This window comes from Struthio camelus, chromosome 4 (assembly GCF_040807025.1).
Source record: "Struthio camelus isolate bStrCam1 chromosome 4, bStrCam1.hap1, whole genome shotgun sequence".
NCBI lineage: Eukaryota > Metazoa > Chordata > Aves > Struthioniformes > Struthionidae > Struthio > Struthio camelus.
The window spans coordinates 54,741,752-54,767,804 of NC_090945.1; the positions used below are offsets into that span (position 1 = coordinate 54,741,752).

General features: G+C 34.9%; 1 protein-coding gene across 8 annotated transcripts in view; it reads right to left on the reverse strand.

Moving 5' to 3' along the window:
• TUSC3 (tumor suppressor candidate 3) overlaps nucleotides 1–26,053 on the reverse strand; it is a 141,029-nt gene that overhangs the window by 62,556 nt on the left and 52,420 nt on the right. For all 8 annotated transcript variants that reach the window (XR_011141051.1, XR_011141052.1, XR_011141053.1 and 5 more), the window contains exons 3-6: nucleotides 22,283–22,400; nucleotides 18,739–18,879; nucleotides 17,936–18,076; nucleotides 7,109–7,198 (exon numbers count right to left, since the gene is read on the reverse strand). Coding sequence is in view for 5 of the 8 variants with exons in the window: in XM_068942789.1 (XP_068798890.1) it covers nucleotides 7,109–7,198; nucleotides 17,936–18,076; nucleotides 18,739–18,879; nucleotides 22,283–22,400 (490 nt within the window). In the remaining 3 variants the exon portion in view is untranslated. The remainder of the gene's footprint in view (nucleotides 1–7,108; nucleotides 7,199–17,935; nucleotides 18,077–18,738; nucleotides 18,880–22,282; nucleotides 22,401–26,053) is intronic.

Here is a 26,053-nt window from a genome sequence, read left to right on the forward strand (position 1 = left end):
ACCTATTAAGGGGGGCGGGGGGAAAGAAAGTACTGTGAGTCATTCAAAGATAAGAAAAACAAAAACATAGATATACTGCCACTGAATGTACAGGAACTCAGAAAAGTATTTGACACCTAAAACGCAGGAGGCACTTTTCCTGAGGATGTGCAGTACTGTCCTTCTGCTTACTAGAGGCTCAGAAGAACAACTAGCATGTAGAAGAAAACTTTTCAGTTTACTTATTAATTTTGTCTCTATGCCTTCTTCTACTGTTTCTTCCTTCAGGAAGGGTCAATAAACATGAAAGACTAACCAAAGAAAGGAATTAAGATTGGCACCAGGGCTAGACAAAAAAAAATTTTTGCTTCCCTGAAAATATATGAAATGTATTTATCAGAGTATCAAATAGCAAATAACTGTTGCCTTGCAGATGAGGAAAACCATTAAAGCTCCTTAAGCTCAACAAAAAATAGCCACCATAAAAACATATCTGTTTGAATCAGAGACTATGGGTGAATTAGTCCATGAAAGGCTGTCTGCAGTATGCTGCTTCATTTACATTAACACACTCAAATACACGTCCCTTCTCTTGACATTGTTCACAGGCATAGGAGAACTCTAATGCTGTTATATTGAAATGACAGCATTAGATCTTACTAATGAAACTATATGGAGAGGAAAGAGCTTTCCAGCTGAAAAAGTCACCAGGTCTGTAACACTAGAAAGCTCTGCAGTATAGCAAATATTCTGATACTTGCTTTGTAATTCACAGGATGACTCCCAACTGCAGAAAATTTACTTCTGCAACAGGAACATCTGCATCGTTGTATTATAGGTTATCTTTCGGGAGGGAAAAGGAAAGATTCACAAAATAATCCGGCTGAAGTAGGGAAAGATTGTGCTGTGCAACGGGGAAAAATTATACCGCACAATGAAAAAAAAAAACCTAGAGTTCCTTCCTCTCTTCTCTTCCCCTCATTCTTTCAAAATTGTTAAAAACATTCTGAAAAATTTTAAAAGAAAAAAGGCATGTTTAAATTTTTTTAATAGTTACAATTTTTTTAATAGTTACAGGAAGGAGATCTGCACAGCTCTGCTCAGGTACAGAGAAAAATCTCTATGAAGACTCCAGTCTTAACGCTTTCTTGTTTCCAGTATGGATACTGTGGTGATAACATAAGAGTGATTGCACTGCTTAAGCAAAGATCTGCCTTCAGGAGCTCTAAAAAGGTGCAGTGCTGGGCTAAGTCTAAATTTATCACAGTCAATGGTAAATTTTAGCTAAGCACTCAGCTAAATCAGCATTTACTGGACAGAAGGACAACATTTACCTTGACTGTTCCTGAGGGAAATAAAGAAGATAAAAAAACTAAATTAAAAGAACGATGTGGGTGGTCAAACCCACAGGTTGCCTGCAGCAGGCTGCCTGGAGAGGCTGTGGAATCTCCAGCCTTGGAGATTCAAAGCCCTCTTGGACAAGGTTTGGAGAACCCTGATGTAATATTACCAACTTTGAGCAGGCAGTTGGACTACATAAACTCCAGAGGTACCTTCTAATCTGAATTACTCAACTACTCAGCTTGCTTAGGGAAGGCCCTTACCTTTAAATACTTGCATGATCAGTGAAGTCCTGGAAGAGAGAACAACTAGATTCCTATCTGGCTCTCTAATGAGATTTAAGGCAACAGCTCTTGTTCTAGTAGCAAGAGAACAACATAAACAGGTTTTCCCTTGCATCATTCCATTTTTTTCCCTTAAAAAAAACCCTTATTTTTTCTGACTGCATTATCATCCTATCTTCAGCTACTTTACAACTTCACAGACAGCTGAAGTTTTCTTTGACTTCTGACATAAACATAGCTGTTCTAGGCAAATCAGTTCTTCCAAATGAAACTACTCTGCTTCTGGAAGTCTATCTGTACTTCACCGAGAAGGGGAGAGGACGAAGAGAACATTTGTTTCTTGGAAGCATTATCGGTCAATTAAAATGTGGGGTGTTTTTTATCTGATGTTATCATGGGAGGCTACTTGCTGCCTGATTACTTGTTCAAAATCTGTTTTTGCTTCATGTAGAACATGTTTCATCTTTACTCAACCAGAACTACGGTACTGCAATACAATGGTACCAGGGAAAAAATTCATGTTTGAACTTTTATGGCATGCATGTTTCAAGTGTTCATTTCAAGAATTTAGAGGTTCCTGTGTCTCTCTGAGCTCTCTTCTGCCACTGTAATTTTCTCACCCCCTTTTGTTCCCACAATAAATAAAAAAAAAGTATAAAATATAGGATAAGATTTTCCTTTTCTGATTTCAAGACAGAAACATTCATTATAGAGTAAGTTACTGAAATGCTAGCTATGATCACCCTTGAGATCTCAAGGATTAGGATAGATGTCTTATATAGGTTAATACTTTTCCCAATACTATTTTAGTCATAATGTTGCCTATTGGTCTATCAACAGAGTTATTGAGATAGGTTAATAGAGAGTTTGTTTTATATTAGTTTTACTCCACACACTGCAAGTTGTTAAGTTTTCTTGACTAAATCGAGATAAAAGTTTAAATTTAAAGTCTTGAGGAAGTCTTTACTAGTTGTAGCATCTGGGTAAACTCACTACTTGGATGACCACAGGAAAGCCATTTCATTAAATACATAGTCATAATATAAATAACCTACTTCTAATTTCTATGAAGTATACTAATATAAGTAATTAGCTATTCAAATCAGAAATACTAAGAACTATTTTCAAGACCACAATGGGATATATTGTTGACAGATGCACCAAAACATTGCTGTGATACACGAGGTCAACCTGAATATCTAAGGCTAATATAATAGGCTAATCACTAATATAATAATTTGTATGAACTTTTTCAGTTTTTATCCAAAACAAACACAAGTTGATAATGACAGATAACACAGCAAAGTGCCTTTTCAGTATATTGATACTGCCACCAATGAGTCTGGACACTTTCAGAAAAGCTAGGCATTACAAATACTACCTCGGTGAACTGTATTTCAAATATATTTACATTTAGGTTGAAGGAAAAAGATTATGTGCTTACTATGATTTACTGAGCTTGAAAGGGAAAGTCATTTTTTAAACCAGTTCCAAGAAATAGTTGTTTATTTTAATTAGAATCATTTGAAAAAGCTATGTAAGAATAACGTAGAAGAATATACTGAAATGACATCTTGCCTTGCTTAGCTGTATATGACTAACGTGAATTAAGAATCTTGGTATTCTAAAAATACATTGTCATGCACAGTACCTTAATTTTCCACTGACAAATGGAAAAATGATTCACAGCAGTCAAATAATATTTTCATTTGACTTCAGAAACCTTCAGAATACCAGATACCCCTAGCAGCAAGACCATTTGAAATGTGATATTTTAGGGACTGTTCCTGCATAAGGATCAGTGGTTATAAAACTGCTAACGCAGGAAAAAAAAGCCTGAATAAACAACTCTGCAACTGAATAGATATTTATATTTGATCTGATATTGCAAGGTGTTTTATTTAATAGATTTACTAAATGGATACAAGTTGCTACCTAAGGCCAAAATTTCTTGCTATGCTTAAGCAATTTTAACAAGTTTTTAAGATATAAGACATAAGACATGTAAAAAAAAAATCCAGCAAACACAGTGCAAATAAAATCATTATCTGTTTCACATAGCACCAGCTTTTGTAGGAAAACCATCTAATATCTGACAATAACAGTATCATATTTCCCTCTCCCTGTAAAAACTTTTTCAACTTCTAATCATTTCTTCTCAGAGAAGGAAGGGAAATGAGGAGCTTTGAAATGCACCTTAATTCAGTATTTTAGATCTAGCCTGTCCTTTGTCTTGTTCTCCTTTATAGTAAATTTTCAGCTGTTTTAAAGATGTAGTCTTAACCGTATTTGCACAGGAAGAACTGTAGAATTTTCATCCAAATCAAAAAAGGGCTGGTAATTCCTGGATAGACATATGTAAATGCTTTCCTAGCCATTGCTGTAATTTGATTAAAAGCTGATGAAAATCTAATGAGAATTCCTTGCTACTAAGTCAATTAAACAGCAAGAGAACAACCTCCTAGGCTTAATTATATTTCACTGTGTTCTCCAGCATTCTACCTGTCTCATCAGCAGTGTTGTACAGGTCAAGCTTTGAACAAAAACTAGAGCTCTCCCAAGACTGTTTATATGCAGACATCAGTGCAATGTTTGATTTCCCCTCTCAATTCAGGTGAAAGAGGTACAGAATTCAGCATCACATGACCACTAAGTGCCTAATTCTAAATAAACTATGAAGCAAAAGGTGAAGAACTCCAAAAATATAATGAAGAGATCATGTGTCAAGATAGAACTCTATTAGCACCAGTTAGGTTCAACTAAAAATAGAACCGAAAAACATTATCAAAGTTACTGTGTGATTCTGCCTTCCACATAAGAAACTGCTACCACTTGCACATGGACCCAAATTCTGAAATTAGATGAAGTCTATGGGGAATAAGGGAAGCAACTACAACCTCAGTAAGAGATCATACCAACTTCACAGAATAGACCCACAGAGAATTACATAAATATGGTTTAAAAGCTTATTTCAAAGAATACAATTACACATAGAAGGTAATTAAGGTAATCAAGTGCAGAGTGATAAATACAGCGCACAAGCTGAAAATTTTGAAGTTGTAGTATTGCAAGATATTGGCACTTGTAAGTAGTGTTGTTGAAGTGAAGCTGACAAATGGCTTTTCATCTTTTGACAAAACAAGAATTTAAGGAGGAGAGATGAAATGTCATTTAAAAATAATGACAAGAACAAAGCAAACAGTAGGAGATCTCTGAGGCAAGGAACTGTTCATGAAGACGGAACAGAACATGGTGGTATTTCTGGTTTCACAGCTAGTTACAGGACTGAATGACTTAATTCTTCATACGAAATGAGAAAAACTAAGCATTAAGAAACTTGAGCCTAACAATAAAACAGTTAAGATTGGTAAGCTATTATATGCTTACCAACACTCTTAAAGATAGAGTAGAACTTGAGAATAGAATCTTCACATGCTAGTACTGTTGTTTCTGTACATTAGGGCAAATTTGGAATTAAGACTAACTCCTGGACACTGAAAAATGAATTGTCATAGTTGAATAAACGTCATAGAAGAGTTATGCAAGTAGTAGACTTTTATGACTCCAAATTCAGAGGAACATAAGAAGTGCTAGAAAAATGAAACAGGAAGGTATTCAATCATTTTCTTTGAAAAAAATTACAATCTGAAATATGTAAAGGTTTAGAGAATATTTATGAAGCTTTTAACCCTGGTACATTTCATAGCTTTAAGTTACAACTACATTGCCCAGTGCTATTTTAAATAAACTAGGAATTTGTGATTCTGCACCTAGGACTTTTTTGAATTCTTAGAATTTGGCTGGTACTTGTTTTACTTACTCATACAGAAAGCACCAAAAAGGTGGCAGTACTGTACAGTACAGCAGTACAGTACAGCTCCAAAGAGGTGACACATAAACAATGAGAGGTGAATCAGAGACACAAAACGACTTGCCTGAAGTCATATAATGGACCAAAAACAGAGGAGAAATATGTGTAGACAATACAGCAAGTCATTAACCAGAATGTCAGATCATCTCTACTAACATTTTTATTATTTGATTGCTATTGTTATCATTTCCAAGCTAGTAGCTTTTCAGACACTCAGATAGGATATGAAAGTTCTCGCTTGGAAAACTAAGACAAGATGGCACAAATTTAGGAAACAAAAAAAAATTAACGGGGCATTTTTATATGATTTAATGTAGGCTACACATCAGAAATAGGTCTTTAAGAAGGGGAGTATGTATGAAAACAGATATGGTAAAATTAATTTGTCAGGAATGGTGTTTTTTCTATGCAGTATTTCTCCTTTCTGTCACTCTGTAGGAAGACATCATAAATTTAATACAGCAAGGCAGAAATGAAAAATTCTAAATTCTTATAAACACAGTATTTTACAGACATTATTTATTACGTTATCAGTTCTACTTCTGCATAACAAAGTTGACAAATGGAAGCATGTCATTTTATGACATCAATATGTTCCTACATTCCTGATACAAAGCAGATCAGTAATCAAATTCAAACCATCACTTTTTGCTGCTCCAATTAAGATATGATACATCAAAGGAAACTTGGGAGAAAATTTATTCTTTGAGACCTAAGCCAGCCTCTATTAACTAGTCACGGGTAAAGCTGAAAATCGCTCAACATTCCACAAAGTATGGAACTTTCCTGTCTGAATAACTTAACTGCAAGTTTTGTAAATCCTATTCCAACAACTTATTTGAAAAGTGGTAAATGACAAAGAGTGGGAGGAACTAGCCATGGTACTCTACTTCCCCATTTGTCAAAGACAGTTTCTCCTTCTGAACTTTAATATACATTTGCTGATTTGTGAGCAGGGACCAGCAACGGAGAGAATTCCTTCACAGACAGCAGTAGTAGAATATAATAGTAATTTCGGCAGTACTCAACTAATGGGGACTTCCTAAGAAAGGTGATAAAGCATTTAAATTGAAGGAGCAAAGAGGAAAAAACATTCTGCAAAGTTCAGTAGAAAAGTGACAGGTATGATAGAAATTAGTAAAAAGCACATAGGAACATTTACCATCTCCTCTAACTAAAATGCTGCAAGCAAGAGGAAGATAAGAGGTTTCAAACCTCAAAGTTTGTGTAAATGGAGACTGACGGATTGGGGGGGGGGAATCAACAATTCTTGTTTTTTCCCCTTGCGAGGGAGCACATTTTTACAAAAAGGTACAACGCCTGCTTATTTTTGGGCAGTTGAAATCACATAGTATTGAACATTTTATAACACATTCACTGCAGCTGGGAACCTGGCAGAGAGAATTTTGAAAAATAGGGCCACTCGTTTCAGTGCTCAAATCAAAGATGGTGGTACTTTCTAAATGCCTGAAATTCTGTAAAAGACTCTGCTTGCAATTTAAGAATTAAGACCCTGGTACACTGTCATACAGTGCTGTAGAACAGCAATCATTACATCTGTAGATAGTCACTGCAGGAAATGCCTACCTATACATTATTTCCCCACAAAATAAAATAAAAAGAATCCACTCACCACTTGTCCATTCTGAGGATTTTTATGAGCATACGGGGGTCCACGGATGTGATTCCACATTTGACCAGATGTCATAGCAAACACAACACACTGGAAAATAGAAAAACAATACATTGATTTATTTATCCAGAGGAACTGAGTAGAAATCTACTTTGCTGGTGATATTACTTTTAGTACATAATGGTTTATCTAAATAAATACAATATCTGCCTAATAGATGCTTAGGATAGGTTCTTCAGAAGTGTTTTTCTCATAAAATTCTTAATGACTTCCGTTAGAAAATGTCTCAAGACAGATTTTCAAAATCTCACTTGAAATAATCCGGTCTTTATGTGCACTTGGAATTGCCATGTTTACACATCTATATGACAAAAAGCATGCATGGCAAATGTTCTGAAAATTACTGTTTGAAATTTGTACAACCTTTTATGAAGTTATTTCTGTCTCTAACCTAATCTGAATGTTTAGCCTAACTGTTTCTTTTCAGGTGTGTGAAATGAAATAAAAAATCATCAGAAAAAAAAAAATTCAATTCTCTAAAAAAGATCTGTTCCATCTTACAAAATTCTTACATTGTGTCCTATAAGGCTGTTTCATTTTAGCTATGAAGAAGACCAATGATAAGAGTCTGCAGGAAACTAAAATTCCCTGTGGAAAGAAATGTGGAGTTACAGTAGGGATATAAGAGAATTATAAAAACAGACATAACTTGTTGCAGAAGATCATGCTGTAGAATTTATGTGACAAAAATCACAGCCATAGCAATAGTCATTATCACTATCTTAAAGAGGAAAATATAGTATCTTTTGATTGCCAAATGAGAAAAACAGAAATAGAAAGCTTGGATCACCTAACCATGTCTTCTGACTTATTAACACAGATAAGTAGTTGTGGAAACTGGACCTAACTTGGAGTTTTTGCAAAAATTATGTATACGCTCATTTTTACTGCACACAAATAGTCCCACCAGCATAATATACTCAGAGTGATTTAAGCACATGGATCAGGAACTTAAAAATTCAAGACTAAGAGGTATGGAAAATAATATACTGGGTTGCCACAGTACACATTATGATAGTTAGCTAAACCAGAGTGGACTGTTTTTTACTAATAACAATTATGTTAAAGTGGGGAGGAGAATCTTCTGCTTTTCTTTAAAGAATGTTTAGTAATACATTTGTGAAATAAACATAAGCTAGTGTAGCTCTGTTGCCCAGTAAATGCAATATTACCACTTCCAGTGATAGGTTTTGTACCATCTTTGCAAGGCCTTATGACTGATTCTTGTTCAGCTTTACCCAAAGTTGTCTTGGCTTGCCTGGAGTTTTGTTTTAACTTACTTAGCTGTAACAGCAATTTTCTTAAAGACCAGGTGGCTATGCTTAGTTTATATTATTTTTGTTTATCTTTGCAGGGTATAACCATTTTTTTGTTTTGTTTTGTTTTTATACAGATAGTAATAGCAAGTAATTATTCTATTTAGGATGAAATATTTATAGCCAACAAAATGATGTAGCGTAGAAGAACAGAGGTATGGGATAATAGTAGAGGTCTCAAAAGTGGAAACACAGGATGCAGTGCTCCTGTACGGGATGATAAGAGAGGAAGCAGAGAATGGCACTGGAGACCCCAGGCCTATAGTTATTTCACCAACGGTCAGAGAAATACTAACCTGAGAGCTGGTAACAAACAGAACAAAGGGCAAGCATCCAACATATATAAGACAACCCCCATTTACATAGTCAACTCCAATGTTAGGTGTAGTTGCAGATCAAGGAGGAAAAAGTAAACTGTAAAAGTGTTGGAAAACCAAAAAAAAAAAAATAGCCGAGGTGGACCCTACAGTAAGAAAAAAGAAAGCATCATACTTCTCCCAGCAAAAAACCTGGGACACTGATGATTTCCCATAACATCTCCCCGCTTTACATTAAAATCCCCAACCTCAGGATTCAGGAAAAAAAAAAAGGGGGGAAGTGTGAGGACAAAATCAGAAAAAGAAAAAGGAAAAGATACTATGAAGCATGTGTAATTGTATTCTTTTCTTTCTTTTTTTTTTTTTTTTAATAATCAGATCCAGATTAGTAAGAATTCCATGACTGTACTGGTAAGATTTCAATTAGTCTAAGAACAGATATAAAGTATCTGTTATATAAAGTGTGTTTCATTTTGCCTGTAATGAGATTTGGAGTATAATAGTATTGAAATTAATACGGGAGATGACAACATATTGGTAGTGATTATTAGCAAAGGCATGCTTTAATTAATAATATGCAATGAAGTGAAGAGAGTACATGCTTCCAGTACTGGAAAAGGGGAACAGATAGTTTGATTTCTATACTTTGCAGATTGCTCTAGCAGAGAAATTTATATTGCAATTTTGTCAATGACTCACGCAGAGATAGCAGGTGCTTATGTGAAGGTAACAAAAGGGTAGAAATTGAAGATAAGAGTATAAAGGTGAGATGAAAGAGATGTTTTGAAGGGCCAAAAGTTAGAAAGCTGGAAAATAAAACACCAAAAGAGAAACAACAGATGCATACGGTTTGCAAATCTTGGCTCTCTAAAAGCGAGCTTTCTATGAAAACAATCACTTTACTCTTTCCCAAATTGCTCCACTTAATTTATGCTCTCTAGGGCCGACTTTGCTTCCATATGGGAAGATAACATAAAATAATTCAGTTTATGTATAGTAATATACTTTACAACTTGTAATTCTCTCAAAAAAATGAAGATTTTTTAAATGTTTGCCAGTACAAATACATCACCTCATAACATAGTAATGTCTAACAAAAAATAGCCATAAAGTAATTTGCTCTTTAAATGGAGAGAAACTAATTCCAAGTAATAATATTATTGAAAAGGAAAGCATTAACAGTATGATTATTTATCCTAAAGGCATCTTTCAAATTCTTCTACTTCAGATTGTTAGTTATCAAAAAACTAATTCAATACACTACATCGTGGATCAACCATGATCTCCTTCCAAGATAAGCCACTTCACTGTGCATTTCAAAATGACCTTTTCAGGAGTCAAATAATGTTCCCCAGCTTTTCCCTTGTCCTCTTCCACTCTTCAATCCATTTTAAGTATGCTAAGAACACAGGATTTCCACCATTTTCCTAAAGCAAATATTCAGTATGCTACAGATGCACCTGACATTCAAGCTCATTTTGCTCCATTCTATATCCTCCTATTGCTATCATCAATCCATTGTACTCATTATTGGAGTCTGTAGAACTTCAAATGCTTGTAAAATATCCTCAGAAGGAATATATACCTCATTACTTGTAGAACTTACGCATGCATGACAGATACACTGATACCCAATCAGTATGAAATTTCAAATCCCTTAGCTGCCATACAGTTCCATGCTTTGGGATCCAGAATTTCCAAAATACCTAGTTTAGTCTCTATTATACTGATTCAATGTTTCCCCAAATTATAGGTTTTCCAAATTCTTTCCTATTAATAAGCAATTTGCTTATTCATAATCCATATGCAGAGAAGTGGGCCCTTTCCAGTTTTCTAGAATTTTGTCAAAGTACAGGAGATGAACAGTGGAGAACAGGAGAAGATTCAAGCTGAGGCACTTTCGTCTGAGCAGTTCAAAACATTTTCAATTTCACTTACATGATCAGAGCGGTCTCTACTTCAGCAGCTCTAAGAGAAGAGTGCTATGTGAAGATTTCACCCCCTTACCAGCAGTGACAGTCCTTTCACATACCTACCCTCTTCCTTCTCCTTGGCAGACTCTCAGAACAACTTCCTACCTGCTGCATGCATGCCACCTCAACCCTCTGCAGAGCTTAGGGTTAACTCCTTTAAGAGCTTCCAGATTTAAGTAGTAGCTCTTTCTGCCTCCAAACTTCGGGATGCATTTATGAACACAGTTAAATTCAAGCATAATTTCAAATAAGAGGAGACATAGGTAGCCAGCTCCATACTTAATTTTGGTATAGCTCTGCTCTTGCATATTTCAGCGATTTCACAATTAACATTTTTAAGAAATGTAATCAGTTCTACTCAGCTTAAATTTGCTTTTGTAACCAATAAAGGCTACAGAGTGGCAGGATCTATCCTCAATATCTAAATAACAAACCAACACAATTACCCCCAGTAAAGGAAATACAATTCAAAGACAGGAAGTTCAATACACAAGCAAAGAGAATGAGTTTTGCTACCTTTAAAGGTACTATGCCTGTCTAAAATCTTTAATTATGAGAAGAAAAGGAAATAAATATAAAATACATTTATATAAAATAACCTGCATTTATTGCTGTTCTTTTGAGATGCCTTGCCAACTCATGCAGTCGAGCCCCATTTTTTCCAATAGTATCGTCAAATAGAACACATGTATATTCCCATTCCCAGAAGGGGTAAAGAAGCCCCTTTGAGTTCCTTTGAAATAAAAACCGATGATGAACGTAATATGTGAGCACTGTGGAATGTATCTGTACAGAACATATTTTCATAACCATTAACTGTTACGACAACAGTAAGCTCATGCTTTTTCTCCTCTTTCAAATCGTCCGACACATCTCGTCCAATACAGCCAACTTCCAGGCAGCTGCCTTGGAATGAAAGAACAGAATTTGTTTTCCTAAAGTCCACAGGGGTACAGGCAACATTGAAATACACACATAAAATAAAATGGAAAATTACATGTAGAAAAACATGCCGTCAGTCCCGTAAAGGAATTGCTTTAAAACACCAAGAAATCCACATTCTATACAACTGAACAGATATTCTTTTAGCTACAGAACTGTTGTCTAAAATGTAGCAATTCCTTATCTAAAGTGTTAGAAATTTGCTGAACTTATACTGTCTGACCTTTTATTCTCTCTGCTTAAGAAATGAAGAGTCTTGACAAAAATCTGAATTGCTTCTTGTTATCAGTATAAAAGGACAGGGCTCTGCAAATATGTAAGGACTGAACTCTTTCCTCATCTTTGTGCAAGCATATCAGAGGAAAAAATATCCACAGATGAACAGTAGGATTTGAATTAAAGTCTAAAATAATCTAGGGGATAAATTTTTGGATGTGATCTCAGAGACACCTTTTAGAATATTATGTACTATGAATCAACCATCACAGGCTGCCATTCTAAAAGTCTTCTGGGTAATGCTGTTGCGATTAAAAATGCCTAAGGCATACAAGACACTAACAGCACTTCAACAAGGGGATGAAACAGCTAAAGGCATTGCTATTGCTCAATCTAATGCTGAGGTCAAACTAATTCAACAGTCTTGTGTGGACTGCCATTGGAATCAACGTTAAGATGAAAGTTCTGGTCTTGATTCTGAGAGTCTGGTATTAAAATCAGTAGACAGATCATTAAAAATCACATTCCAAAACGTTATCCTAAAGCAGTGCTAGAAATATTACCTATCTTTCAGGCACAACATTTTTAAAGTATTGAAGAAAATACCATATAAAAATCCAGTCAACATTTCTGGAAGCCTCAGTACTCCAAAAGAGAGAGACTTTTTGCAGAACTGTATTTTCTTTTTTCTTTCTTTTTCTTTTTTCTTTTTAGGAGCAGTTGATTCAATGAGGCAGAGATCAGAAAAGCTGATGCACTGTCCAGTTTTCATTTAAATAAAAAAATGAAGTATCCAACATTTGGAAGCATAAAAACTCTTCTAAGCAAACTAAACAGTTCTGAAACACAAGGAAAATAAAAAAAAAAAAAAAGAGATTTGTATGTTCGCAATGATACTGAATCCCTGGCTTTCAACTACTGAATTCCAGGAGAACTATAAAAAAAAAAACCCAATGGAAATTAAAAATGTTATTCTCCATATGGTCAATGAATGCTGGTAGAATGAGACACGAGATGGGAGCAGAGAGCTCCAGTTCTGACTACATACAGAAAGGTAGAATACATTTATGCCCTCAATTCAGAGCAAAAGGGCACACACAGTACGGCTTACTCAAAATGGTGCTGCTAACAAAAATCTCTGACTCAAATTCAGTGCATGGGAAGTGGCTAGATAAGATATCAAGCATTAAGAGACAATCATTTTATCAGTAATGTTACATTTTGTGTCATTTATCATAATCATAATAATCTTTTGTGACAATTTCTATATCTTTTTTTCTAAAGAGAATTACAAAGGCTTTTAAAAAAAAATGCTAAAATGATGTAGAAAAGTTGGTATGAAATCAAAAATATAGTTGCAACAGCATCTAATTCAGAGTCCTAGAAATTCTACTATTACTTCTGTTCCGAGTCAAAAGGTACAAACACCCTGAGTAAATAAAATGATTTACTTGTTCATTACATGTAACTAAAATGGCAATATTTTTATTATTAATCCTACATTCTGTGTTATTAAACAGAAGCATTCATTCAAATGGCACTGCTATAAACATGACTACAGACTCCCATACAGTTATAGTGTAATTTAGGTTGGAAGGAATCTCTGCAGGTCATCTTATCTAACCCCTCCCCTGGCTAAAAAATAACCAACTCAGACTGGTTGCTTAAGGCCTAGTCCAGTTGACTTTTAAGTATCTCCAAGGATAAAGATTCCACAAGCTCTCTGGGCAACCTGCTTGACTATCCTCACTGTGAAAAATGACTTCCCAGTATCCAGTCACAATTTTCCTTCTTGCAATCTGTTATCTGTTGCTTCCTGTCCTTTCACTGTGCTCCCTCTAGAAGAGTTGGATGCTGTCTTCTCCATATGCACACATCAGATAGCTGCAGATAGCAACAGCATCCCTCTTTAGCCTCTTTTTAGGACTGACCAAACCCAGTTCTCTCAACCCTTCCTCACAGATCATGTACTCTAATTCACTATATGGAGGTGCTCTGCCGAACTGCCTCCAAGATTTCAAAGTTCTTCTTGTTTTGGGGAGCCCAAAATTATACGTAACTGTATGCACACATACATTTCAGAAATAAAAGGCATTGTAACAGAAACAATTCTTCCTCTTTTTTGCATACTTGGATCTTCATAAATCTGAATGGTAAAATTAGCGCTATGAACCAATTCCTTCTTTATCGTTAGAAACTAAAGATGTCAAGAGATTTCCACCCTGCTCTGTTCTCTGCTTCTTCTTCTTCTTCCCCACTCTCACCACACACGTTCTCCGAGATTCACAACATGATATCGCACATGAAAGAGAAGAAAGTTTCAGAATCTTTAAATGCTAATTTTCACACTAGTGATACCTATAATTAATGCAACACTTTTGGGCAGCAGAGTTTCAAGTAAAGGAAAGGATTTGCTATAAAGAACAATTTAAATTTTCTTAAACTACAAAGCACAGGGAAAATGCAACATGAACTTTCCTTGGTGTTTTTCAAGGTATCAGGGGATCATACAGATGGAAGAAGGCACTCCCAATTAAAAATAAAATAAAATAAAAATAAAATAAAAATAGCACTACCCCAAACATCAAAACCCAAAAATATAGCTTTTTGAAAATACTTCCATGGTACCCAATTCTGCAGCATCTTTAAAAAGAGCTACCAATAGGGAACAGAGTAATTGCCAATTTCACAGTCACAACCATGGTCTTCCTGCAGTTATTATGCACCTTCGTAGACTTCTCCAGTTAAATTTGCTTTTAAATTTCCAGAAAGCAAAAAAAAAAAGAAGAATTTAATTCTTAAAATTATGTATTTGCTAGTTATTATTACACATATCATAAAAGCGTATCATTAGGCTTGCCCCTAACTCCCTGCCCCTAACTAGACACTGTTTTCTCCATTTTTCATTTTGAGGAAATGAGCTTTTATGAAAAAAAAAAAATCAAGTTTTAATGTAAGAAAGAAGCACCAATACAAAAGCATCATAACTATACAATATTTTAGAATGAATATATCAATGATTCCCCTTTTTTACGTCCGTATATCCTGACATACTATAGTCATTTTGCAGAACATAAACAGGATCTCAGGTCATCTGTGAAAAACCTGCAGTTTGGAGTCCCTGTTGATTCCACCAAAAAGAACTTATAATGGGTACTTTTATGTCCACGTAGTGTCTGAATAAATGTAAAAGGACATCCTATAACTAGATAATGTTTGCTAAAACATCACTTTGCAGTATGGGGATTTTACAACACAGTGAAGGCAAAAGAACAATAAAGATTAAAAAAAAAAGAAAATTATCAGCTCATGATTAATTGTTGAATACTTTCAGATGTAAGACATCTTTCCAAAATATCCTCTCAAGTGCTGTTCATTTTTACAGTGGATAGAATTTTACAGTGAATAGCATTAACAGCAATAAATGACACTGATCAACCTTTTTTCAACTCAACAACTGCTTGTCAATATAATCAACAGGCTGAAAATTGCAGAAAAACATTAATATAATTTTTTAATGGTTGATCATATTTGGATAGTGATCCTGTCCCAAGGAGTTTAGTTGAATGTGATCAGAAATTTTCTACGCTGCAATTTACAATTAAGTTGATATTTAAAACATACCAGATAGTTCCTAGAAAGAACAGGAAGTATTAAAAAAAAAAAAAAAGGTATGCTAATTTTCTTAGTTTAATTATCAAGTTAGTTACACCTTCAACTGCTTTATTTGACGTAGATTGTAATAGAATAATTCTTGAAGAACTGATTTTAACCCCTGCAAGACAAAAAACACAACCTCCCCCAAACATACAAACATTAAGCTTCTGATCTGAACCTCTGAGGTATGAAATTGGAATAAAATTGCTCTCCAATGATACACTGCATGATTAAGGACAGGAAATACTATTGGTCACACACATATTGTTACTTGATTCTGATACAAATATCTATTTTGGTGTGCTAATTTTTGTTTAATTCAGGTCATCTCTAACATAGTTAATTAAGACTCCAAGAAAAGACTGATGCATATCAAATTTGGGCTTTCTGGTAGTAGCATATCTTAAAAAATCATCACTGAAAAATATATTAATCTAGAAAAATATATGGAACAAACCATGACGGACTACTTTAGAAGGGAATGGTCGGAAATCTGTATTAGGGGTCAGGATATGCCAAGCGATAGTCTGGTACTAAGACAGGTTTTTCGACTCCTAACTGAAAAAAGGTAGAAAATCCTAGTCTGTCCCAGGTTCTTTAGACCATAATTTACAAAAGGAAACGGTCTACTTGAAATCTAGTTGGTGGTTTATTTAAAATCTTCTACACTTGAATTTTATTTCTTGCTGAACGTATGGGTAAGATTCACAAAATGTTTATTTAAATAAAGAATATATGCAGTGTACTCTGGGAAGAAATGCTGTGACAGCACCTGAGTGAAAATAACATAATTCAACAGTAACGCCAAATATTAAGGCACTCTGAATACAGAGCTTGCTTTAAGATCTTGTTAATCATTTAGATATAAAAATGAATGAGTGTCGTACAGGTACTAGGCAATTTCATCTTTGAACTGATTCAGTACAAGCTGCCAATGGGATCATCAGCTGAAGGTGTCTCAAGAAGATAAATATCCTCTTGCATTAGCGAGTCTGGGCAGAACAAAAAACTACCAACATGAAGGGGCTTTGAAGAGGCAAACAGAATCACAGCATACATCAGTAAGCTATTCCTACCAGAGCTAAAATATGAATGCCATTGCACAGGTAAATTCATCTTTTATTCCATCTACAACTCTAGCCACACACATTCAAGAAAGATTAATTCAGATTAAAGACTTTCACAACCTGAATCAAAAAAATCAAGTGAATAAACAGACCTGTATAACAAGGGGAAAGTTGAAAAGCTTGGCTTATGCTGTACAAAATACAAGGACAAAATGAAAAAAGAAAAAAAAGTATTGCTAGTATTGCTTTCAATTAACATATTAATATGCTAATACAGAAGGAAGGAGAAGATCTATTAAGCTGTAAAATGTTGGACTGGACTCAGTGTTGGACTGGATTCTTTTCCAGTTTTGGTAGCCATGCTTCTGACTCAGTGCCCCTGAAAATTAAGCCATAGATGATGCTTCTCAAACGTTTCTTCTTTTGCCAATCACAATGATGGTAGAAATTATATTAGTAATAAGTACTTCTTGATACACCTTGATTGTCGTCTGCCATCCTCACAAGCTAGAGCCTATCTAAAATTGAGACAGTTATGTGGCACGCATCATATTTTTCCACCACTCTTCTGTTATTTGAAAACAGTGATATTACAAATGGATACATCACAATACACTGTTAAGCACATTCAAACTTAATCGATCATTTATGGCTTGACAGTTTAGTTTATTACTATTTCAAATAGTATATTGGCTAGTTTCAAAATTTCTCCGAAGTTAAACCTATATGATCTTCCTACTGTATTTTAAGTTAACGGTAAAATGTTAAAGACAGTACTACTGACACCAGTTTTTTAAAGAATTTAATCTTTGTCTTTATTTCTTACTTCTTGTATTACTTTCCTACAGATATATAAAAGCCTTGCTTATTTTTCTTAACCTTTCTGATTACTCTAAAGTGATACAAACACTCTGATGTTAATATCCATATAGTCTATCACAACATTAATGCTTTTTCCAAAAAAAGCTCTGAAGTTCAATGCCAGTAATGAACATCAGCAATATTCCATATTAAAAACATTTTTCTGAAGTTCAAACAAAAAACTATAGCTAATTATAATCATTGTTTAATTTGCTAATTTTCAGTGAACACCACCTAACATCTGATATTCACCACGAATGAGTTATCCCCAAAATATAGGTTATCAATCTTTCACTGACAGTAACGTTCTGAACGATGTATTCTGCAATACCATCTAATTTACTGTGCAGGTATGGAAACACACATACTGAGATACAGAACAAATTAAAAAGTATTTTAGTATGAAAAATCTTCCTACCAGAGCTGCCATGGCCCAGCCAGTCTTATTGTAGATGAATTCTAAATTATTTCTTCGCAGATATAACAAGCCACCAACAAGAGACACCAGAAGAGCCAGTGCAATTGTACCAGAATAGTTAGGAGGCCTGAATACTCTAATCTAGAAAAGGAAAATAAATAAATGCATACATACAGATCACGTTCCATTTAAACAAACAGGGAGCATTGCAAATATTGGTTTGCAAAGACTGATCAGTAAAGCTAACCTTAAAATAATAAAAAGTAGCCCTCTAATAAATACATACTATAAAAATATTATAAAATATAATACATTATATTATAAAAAAAGTTTTCAGTACTATTTTTAAACTGATAACTTGTTACTAATCTCAAAACTTAAAAACAGAATGTTCCATTATCTCTTCTTTAAGAAAAATAAACTGTTCAATCCCCCCAAATTATTTCTTCAACAGGCAGGTGGGAATGCCTAAATTTAGGAGCAGCTGCCTTTTGGATCTGTCTGTTTTGTCTATAATACTGCACACATACGTTAATTAGTATCAACTAGTTATCACAATGGCACTACTTGTTTTCATCTAGAATAAGACTACATAACAAAGCAAGACTGCAATACATTCTGCAAGTTGTAGAAGTTACCACAACTACCATACCGGTAATTCATATTTTGTTTATTTTAATCTATTTAAGAGCTTATGCTTGAGGAGAAAAAAGGCATTAAGGAAAGATGGCACTTATTGTCAGCCCATCACAGACTACAAAGATACATTTGGCTCCAACTTTTGAAACTGTCAAAAGACTCACATGAACATCTGTTCTGTCAGCTATCCATTTAGCTAGCTGTTCAGCTGCAAATCCGATTCTCTGCAGGTCAAATGTGTCAGCTCTCTTGGGTTTACCTTTTGGAGGAAAATGCATAAAAGTCGGAGCAGAGTTCATATTCAGCTATAAAAACAGGAAAAATGGCAAAAAAATTAATAATGCTAGACTTAGCATTATTGTTTACCTTAGTTGTTTACCTTTTAAGTATCAGACAACAGAAGTATAATTAGTATGCAAAATATTATTTGCCTTCCCAAACATAAATTACTCTTTTCATACATCCTCATGTACAGTCCAATGGAAAAAAATGCTCAGTACCTTCCTTCCTATTTCTTTCTGGTAGATTCTTTAGGAAGCTTAGCTAACCAACAGGGTATTTCAGATGGAAACTTTTCTGAGTAAGAGCATCATATGCTTTAAAATTCTTACACTCAGTGCAGTGTGATTAGTAAAACACAGTCCCTTCTCTCTTCCAATTTATTAAAGCATATTAGATCTTAATTCTAGGAAGAAAAAAGTTTACACACTTTGATACTGTTTGACTTGCCTAACTCTCACCAATCCAAAGTTGTCTAGTCTAAACGCTTCACCCAGTCTTCCCCTGGTTTCAAGGCAGACCCCATCCAGTAGCGATTATTCTCTTTTGAATACAGAAAGGCCTAGATAACTAGCTTAGTTACATAACTGCTCCTGGGAATGACATGAATGCTAATCCAGGTCACTGGAACTTCTCATACATACTCATATACTGCGCATACAGTTTGGAAGATTGTTTAAATGAAACTCAGGGGAATTGATGTCTTTAATCAAAGAAATAAAAAATCCATAATATGACAGATGGTAAGTTCTGTAAGTTATATTTCATGGGATAAAAAAAACTCAAAGATGACAAACAAATACACTTATATTTGCCACTTTATATTGCAACTTCATATTTATATTGTGATTTCACCTGTGCAAGCTAATATAGGACAACGTATTTTTGCTATACAAAATTTCTCCAGTTCATTTCAGAAATAGTGCAACGCAACACTTGAAGACATTTGAAAAGTAACAAAAAAATCAGATAAATATTTAAAGATGATGTAGTATGGCATTCCTTAAATAAAAAAGGCAGGGTAAACTTATTTATTTGTTTTTATTTATTATTTGTATTCCTGCAAAATGACTTTTATTACATTAGCAAACCATATCACAGAATCACAGCATGGCCAAGGTTGAAAGGGACCTCTGGAGATCATCTAGTCCAACCTCCCTGCTCAAGCAGGGTCACCTAGAGCACATTGCACAGGATCGCGTCCAGGTGGCCTTTGAATCTCTCCAGGGAAGGAGACTCCACCACCTCTCTGGGCAACCTGTTCCAGTGCTCTGTCACCCTCACAGTGAAGAAGTTTCTCCTCATGTTCGGACGGAACTACCTGTGTTTCAGTTTCTGCCCATTGCCTCTCGTCCTGTCGCTGGACACCACGGAGAAGAGTCTGGCCCCATCCTCTCGACGCCCTCCCTTCAGATACTCGTACACATTGATCAGATCCCCTCTCAGTCTTCTCTTCTCCAGGCTGAACAGGCCCAGCTCTCGAGGCCTTTCTTCATAGCAGAGATGCTCCAGTCCCCTCATCATCTTTGTAGCCCTCCGCTGGACTCTCTCCAGAAGTGCCATGTCTCTCTTGTCCCGGGGAGCCCAGAACTGGACACAGTACTCCAGGAGAGGCCTCACCAGGGCTGAGGAGAGGGGCAGGAGCACCTCCCTCCACCTGCTGGCAACACTCTGCCTAATGCACCCCAGGAGACCATTGGCCTTCATGGCCACAAGGGCACATTACTGGCTCATGGTTATCTTGCGGCCCACTAGGACACCCAGGTCCTTCTCTGCAAAGCTGCTTTCTAGCAGGTGAACCCCCAACCTGTGCAGGTGCATCAAGTTATTCCTCCATTATGATTATTTAATCAAGTACTGAACTGATCATTAAAAATTATCAGTTATTAAAATATTTCCCATGTAAGCAACCAGCCCTCTCCTTTAGTGAACTGATTTGGAAGCAAAAATATTCTCAGAAAGGCTAAGAGAAATGTTGCAAGATAGTCTAATACAATATTTAATAAGATACTGAATCCTTCTGACATTGTATAGAGTTTGCATGCACTGGCTCTGCAACTGCTTTGTCATTTCTCGATATTCATAATAAAAGCTGAAAGTCAAAATCAAATGCTTTTTTTTTGTTATGGCATCAGTATTGTAGCACTGGTCAGTAAAATTTAAACCTCTTATTATGCTATATGCACACATAAACGCAAAGTCAAAACAGCATTTCTGAAAAATTCACCTTAAAATAGACATCGGTCATTAATGTCATTTATTTTTAACACTATTTCTCAAAGAGAGCCAACAAAATTCACACATTTCATGTAATTTGGTGTAATTTTTGTATGCTTTTAAATACATATATCATCTGAAACAAATTGAATTTGTGCCTTTTTAAACGAGGAATAAATTGGACAGAACTATTATGTATTGATTGGCTTAATGATAAAACAACATATTTTGTATTATTGCAACCACGTAGGAGGATGGAAATTTTTTTTGAAGTCCATCTGCACTAAAATTAATAGCAAAATCTCAAGAATAGGCATTAGTTCACATAACACATTAGTTTATACAACATATTCCAGGATGATTACTGGAAACAAAAATATTTACTAAAGACAGTAATTAAACTTTTAAAAATATTAAATATTTGAATAAATACTAAACATTTTCCCCGAAAATTTTTAGAACATATTTCCCCAAAGGTGGTTAAAAAAAAGTATCCAGAGAACTTAACACTTTTTGTTGTTCTTAATCTGCATTAATAGTCCAATCAGTGGATAAATAACAAATAGAAAAATCATTTTGGTATTTAGTATTATTTAGCATTATTATTATTTGGTATTTAGTAAACATTATTTTTCAAGGGTTGCATTTTACTTTTCTCAACTACTCAATTTCACGGTAGGCCTTACACTAGTCTCCAGAAATTGATTCCTTACTCTGCATAGCCACTCCACAAAATCTAAAAAATCTAAAAATAACTCTGCGCTTTTCCCTGAAGAACTTTCAGGAGTTGAAGATTACCTCACATAAAGACTTTTAATTAAGAGCTTTTTTTTTTCCCCACAAAGATAAAATAAAGGAAATATTTAAATGGAAAGTTACTTGCACTGCACTTAATTCCAGAAAACCACATTAACAATGGGTTGACAAAACTTCATATAAATTTAACATGAGCTAAAGTCAAATATTGTAAACTATATTTGGCAAATGCTAAAAGTGGCCATTAGTATAATTGGTCTTCACTAATAACACAGAAACTCTAGTACCTGATACGTGTAACCAGGGAGAATTTACATATGAACCACTTACAAATGCATCCACCTACAAACAGAAAACAAGTTTTCTTACGTTATTTGGCAAATAAGGATGTAGTTCTAAAAATAACTGGTCTGTACAAAACAATTTAAAAAGTTTCACAGTATCCAATATATTTACCTGTTGAAAAACATCTGCCCCTTCATCATAATCCACTATTGTAAAAAACAGTTTGTTTGAAAAAGCAGATGAATAGCGCCATGAATTGGCCAGCACTTGATACTCTTCATTAGCTTGCCTGTTAGAGAAAAGAACGAAGCATACATCAGTGAGGGATTTACCAGCAACAAAGATTCTGTAACCACCATTCTCAACACTGACACCACCTATTAAAAGAAGTTTCAGCTAAGTATGCAAATCTGCTTCATGTCTGCCTTCTCCAGAATTACAAATACGTAACATCAAACTAATGCCAAAGACAACCCACAGCATGTTAACAAAAAAAGGGAGTAATGTTTTCCAACATTAAAAGCCTTAAAAACAGGAGTACCTGAGTGGCATCACCCATATCTACCAACAGATCCATGCAAAGAGATGCTTGCATGGTGCTTGGGTACCATATCAGGATTTACTCATTGAAGACAGATATACATCAATTCTGAAACTAGTGGAAAAACCTAGAAAGCAGTCTGCCTACACCTGGTGAAAAACTGCTAAACACCGAAGAAATAATAGTAACTAATGGAACAGCAGCTTGTAAGTAGCATAAAACACTCAGCATTATCTCTGTAAAACTTGTTTTATAAGTAATAGAAGATAACCTTTGCACAATATATAGGACTAAAAAAACTTTTCTATCATCATTAGGAAGTTACATTGTTACTACTCAAATTTGTGAGAAGGCCTCTTCGTCGTAATACCATCAGTTGCACTTCGCTGTCTCTGCATACAGGAGGATGATTCTGGGATCCTGACCAGCAAAGTTCTCCAAATACACAATCGCAGAACCATACAACCGCAGATTCTGCCACAGGACATCCCCTATCAATGAATTATTCAGAAAAAAAGGAACTGAAAGGATCCTTGCACTACTTCAGGCTTTATGCATTTTCCTTCTCTATTTCCGTATTACAAGTTAATCACATCTATTACAGAGTCCAAACCAAGGCTTCACCATTTGGCAACTTATCTTTGCATGTGGAAGGATGCAAAAATAGCGTAACTGCATTCTGTAGCTTTTCTCAAAACAGTGTTTCTGTAAAATCAGTTACATGTATATGATGATGCAAAATACTATTTATTTAAAAGCTCTATCTGCAAAATTTGGTTTTACTGCAACAGAGAAACTGTGCATTAGACACATATAGTATTTTGAGAGAGCAAAGGAAGGGGGAAGAGGAAGATAGGACCAAAGCTGTCAGAAGAGCCCCTATTTCCTCATAACTGAGATTAGCCTTAGGCACAAGCTATAACACTAGTAAAGTTGTGCTGTATTAAGGAATATATTGCATACAAGAATATCTATTATGAAAAAGAGTTAAAATGGAATTTGATCATCTCTTACCAAATATACATATACACACACATATTTTATATACATACATACAGATATATATATATATATATATATATATATATATATATATATAAAATCTATGAAGCACAATGAAACTAAACTTTCACTCTTATTACCTGATTGACCAAAACCCCCTAATAATCACACTTACTCAGTGGGTAAAATTTGTAATTATAAAAAAAAGTGTGTTTTACACATTGGCCTGGTTATTTCTAGAATCTTGTATTTTACATTAAGCAGACTAACAGTCATCCTGAAGAGGGCAGTCAGACAACATCAAAGGGATGCTGTAAAAGCTTAAGTAATATCAGTAGGGCACTGTTCTGTTAAACCTGCTATATTAAAGCTGGACCATCTTTACTATTTGAACAAGATAAGATCCCTTCATCCCGATGCTATCATTCTTCTTAGTCTACCTTGAACTTCTGCTGAAACAATATTTATGGAAAATTCAGATACTCCAGTTATGATCCAGCTATTTGATAGAACACTCTTGTTCCCCTTGATCTCCATGTATTTTGCATCTTTAAATTAAACTATTTTGAATTAGTATAACGGGCATCTACCTTTTCAGAAAGTAACATTTTGCAAAAAGTCCTCTTAAATTTTCTGCAACAGATTTGAAATTCAATTTCTTCCTCTCACTGAAGCTAGCAAAGTATTCTGTCATATAACCTTATAGCAACTTTTGGTAAAAAGATACGCAAAAGACTAACTATAAGCAGCACAGCTGTTTGATTTGAATCACTACAAAAGTTATTCGAATTCTAAATGTAAATATTTCCATTTACATATTGAAATCTAACTCTTCATTCAAGGAGTGAATAGACAACTGAAAAGCAATACTTACATGCCCTTTGAAAGCAATGCTCCTACCTTTCTCACTCTGCACACAACTGTTTCCATCTCTCAAAGAATTTAATATTATCCTTCTCATTTCTAGAAGTAAATAAGCTCTACCCACTAATCAAAATTAAATTAATATTAAAATATTTTAGAAACAGAAAAGTGCTGAACTTGAAAATAAAGCAAAATAAAGGCCTTTTCCTGCTCATCATCTAGAAGACCCTTTATTCGTGGTGCCCCTCATGTTTTCCAGTATTACTGGACATACACTTTCTGTTGCAGAGAGCCATCCACAAAACATAAACAGCACACAAAAAAGAAATATTGTTTCTGGTAGTGACTTTGGTCGAGAACTGAAAGCCAAAACGTAAAGGGAGAAGACGGCTTGTGAAGAAGTGATAGAGATAATTCAATGAGGGAAATTTAATACATACTTTTTAAAGACAACAAACCTACATGCACTATTACCCAGTCCAGTTTCATTTCTTCCTATCACTGTAAATACAATACAAACAAACACACACAATGCAAGATAGTGGCTTACTACTAAGTCCCTCAATTCAGTCCCCCCACTCTCTCAAAGACTCGCCTGTATGAGTAAGTTTACAAATTGCAAGTAGTCCCATTTACCACAATGGGACTACTCACAATATTACATAAAGTTAATGTCGTGAGTCTCAGCAGAATTGGGGACTATGCGAAGCATGGGCAGAAGTGAGTATAACAAATAACTGGGGGGCCTGTAGGAGTGAGACTGAAACAAGGAGGGACAGGGAATACAAAGTTACAGGACTACTACGTACACAACCAAAGAACTTCACATAGTTATTTTATTGGAACTACAATAAATCAATATTCCACATACACTATATAATTTCCTATGGACACACTACAGATGCAATCAACTGCATGAATAATATTTTGAAGTGTTGGTTACTTCTTTCCACATGAACCAGTATTAAAAAGCATAAGCATTTTGTTCAAAAAACCTCACTTCCGGTTAACATCAGTTAGTATCAATACTAGCCAGTCCAACATCATATTAAGGAAAACTGAAACAGAATATCAGGAAAAAGAGTAAAACAGACTGGAATTCTTGCCAAAGGAAGCAGTAAAAGCTTTATATTTTGGCACACTATAGGCTGTACAAAACATTTAGAAATGTACAATCAGCAAAGAACGCAACAGCAGATGACCTACCAGGTACTAGCCATCTATTTAAAGTAAACTGTCATCAGTGCTACTATTTATCTCAACAATTATTTTGCTGTTTTTATCTGGAATAGTTTTTGTAAAATGAAGAGAGGAACAGGTTAAAAAGCATATCTTAATTTCTTCTTGGTATCAAGATAATAAATTTGGTAGGTTTGTTTGTTGTATTCTTAGTCAGGTTTTTGTTTCAGGGTTGGTTTGATTTGTTTTACTTGGTTTTCTGCAGACCCATAATGTCACGGCTAAAAGCATTAAAGCCTCTGTCCAGAAAATTCACCACACACTATGAAATGAAGAGACTATGAATACTGGTTGAA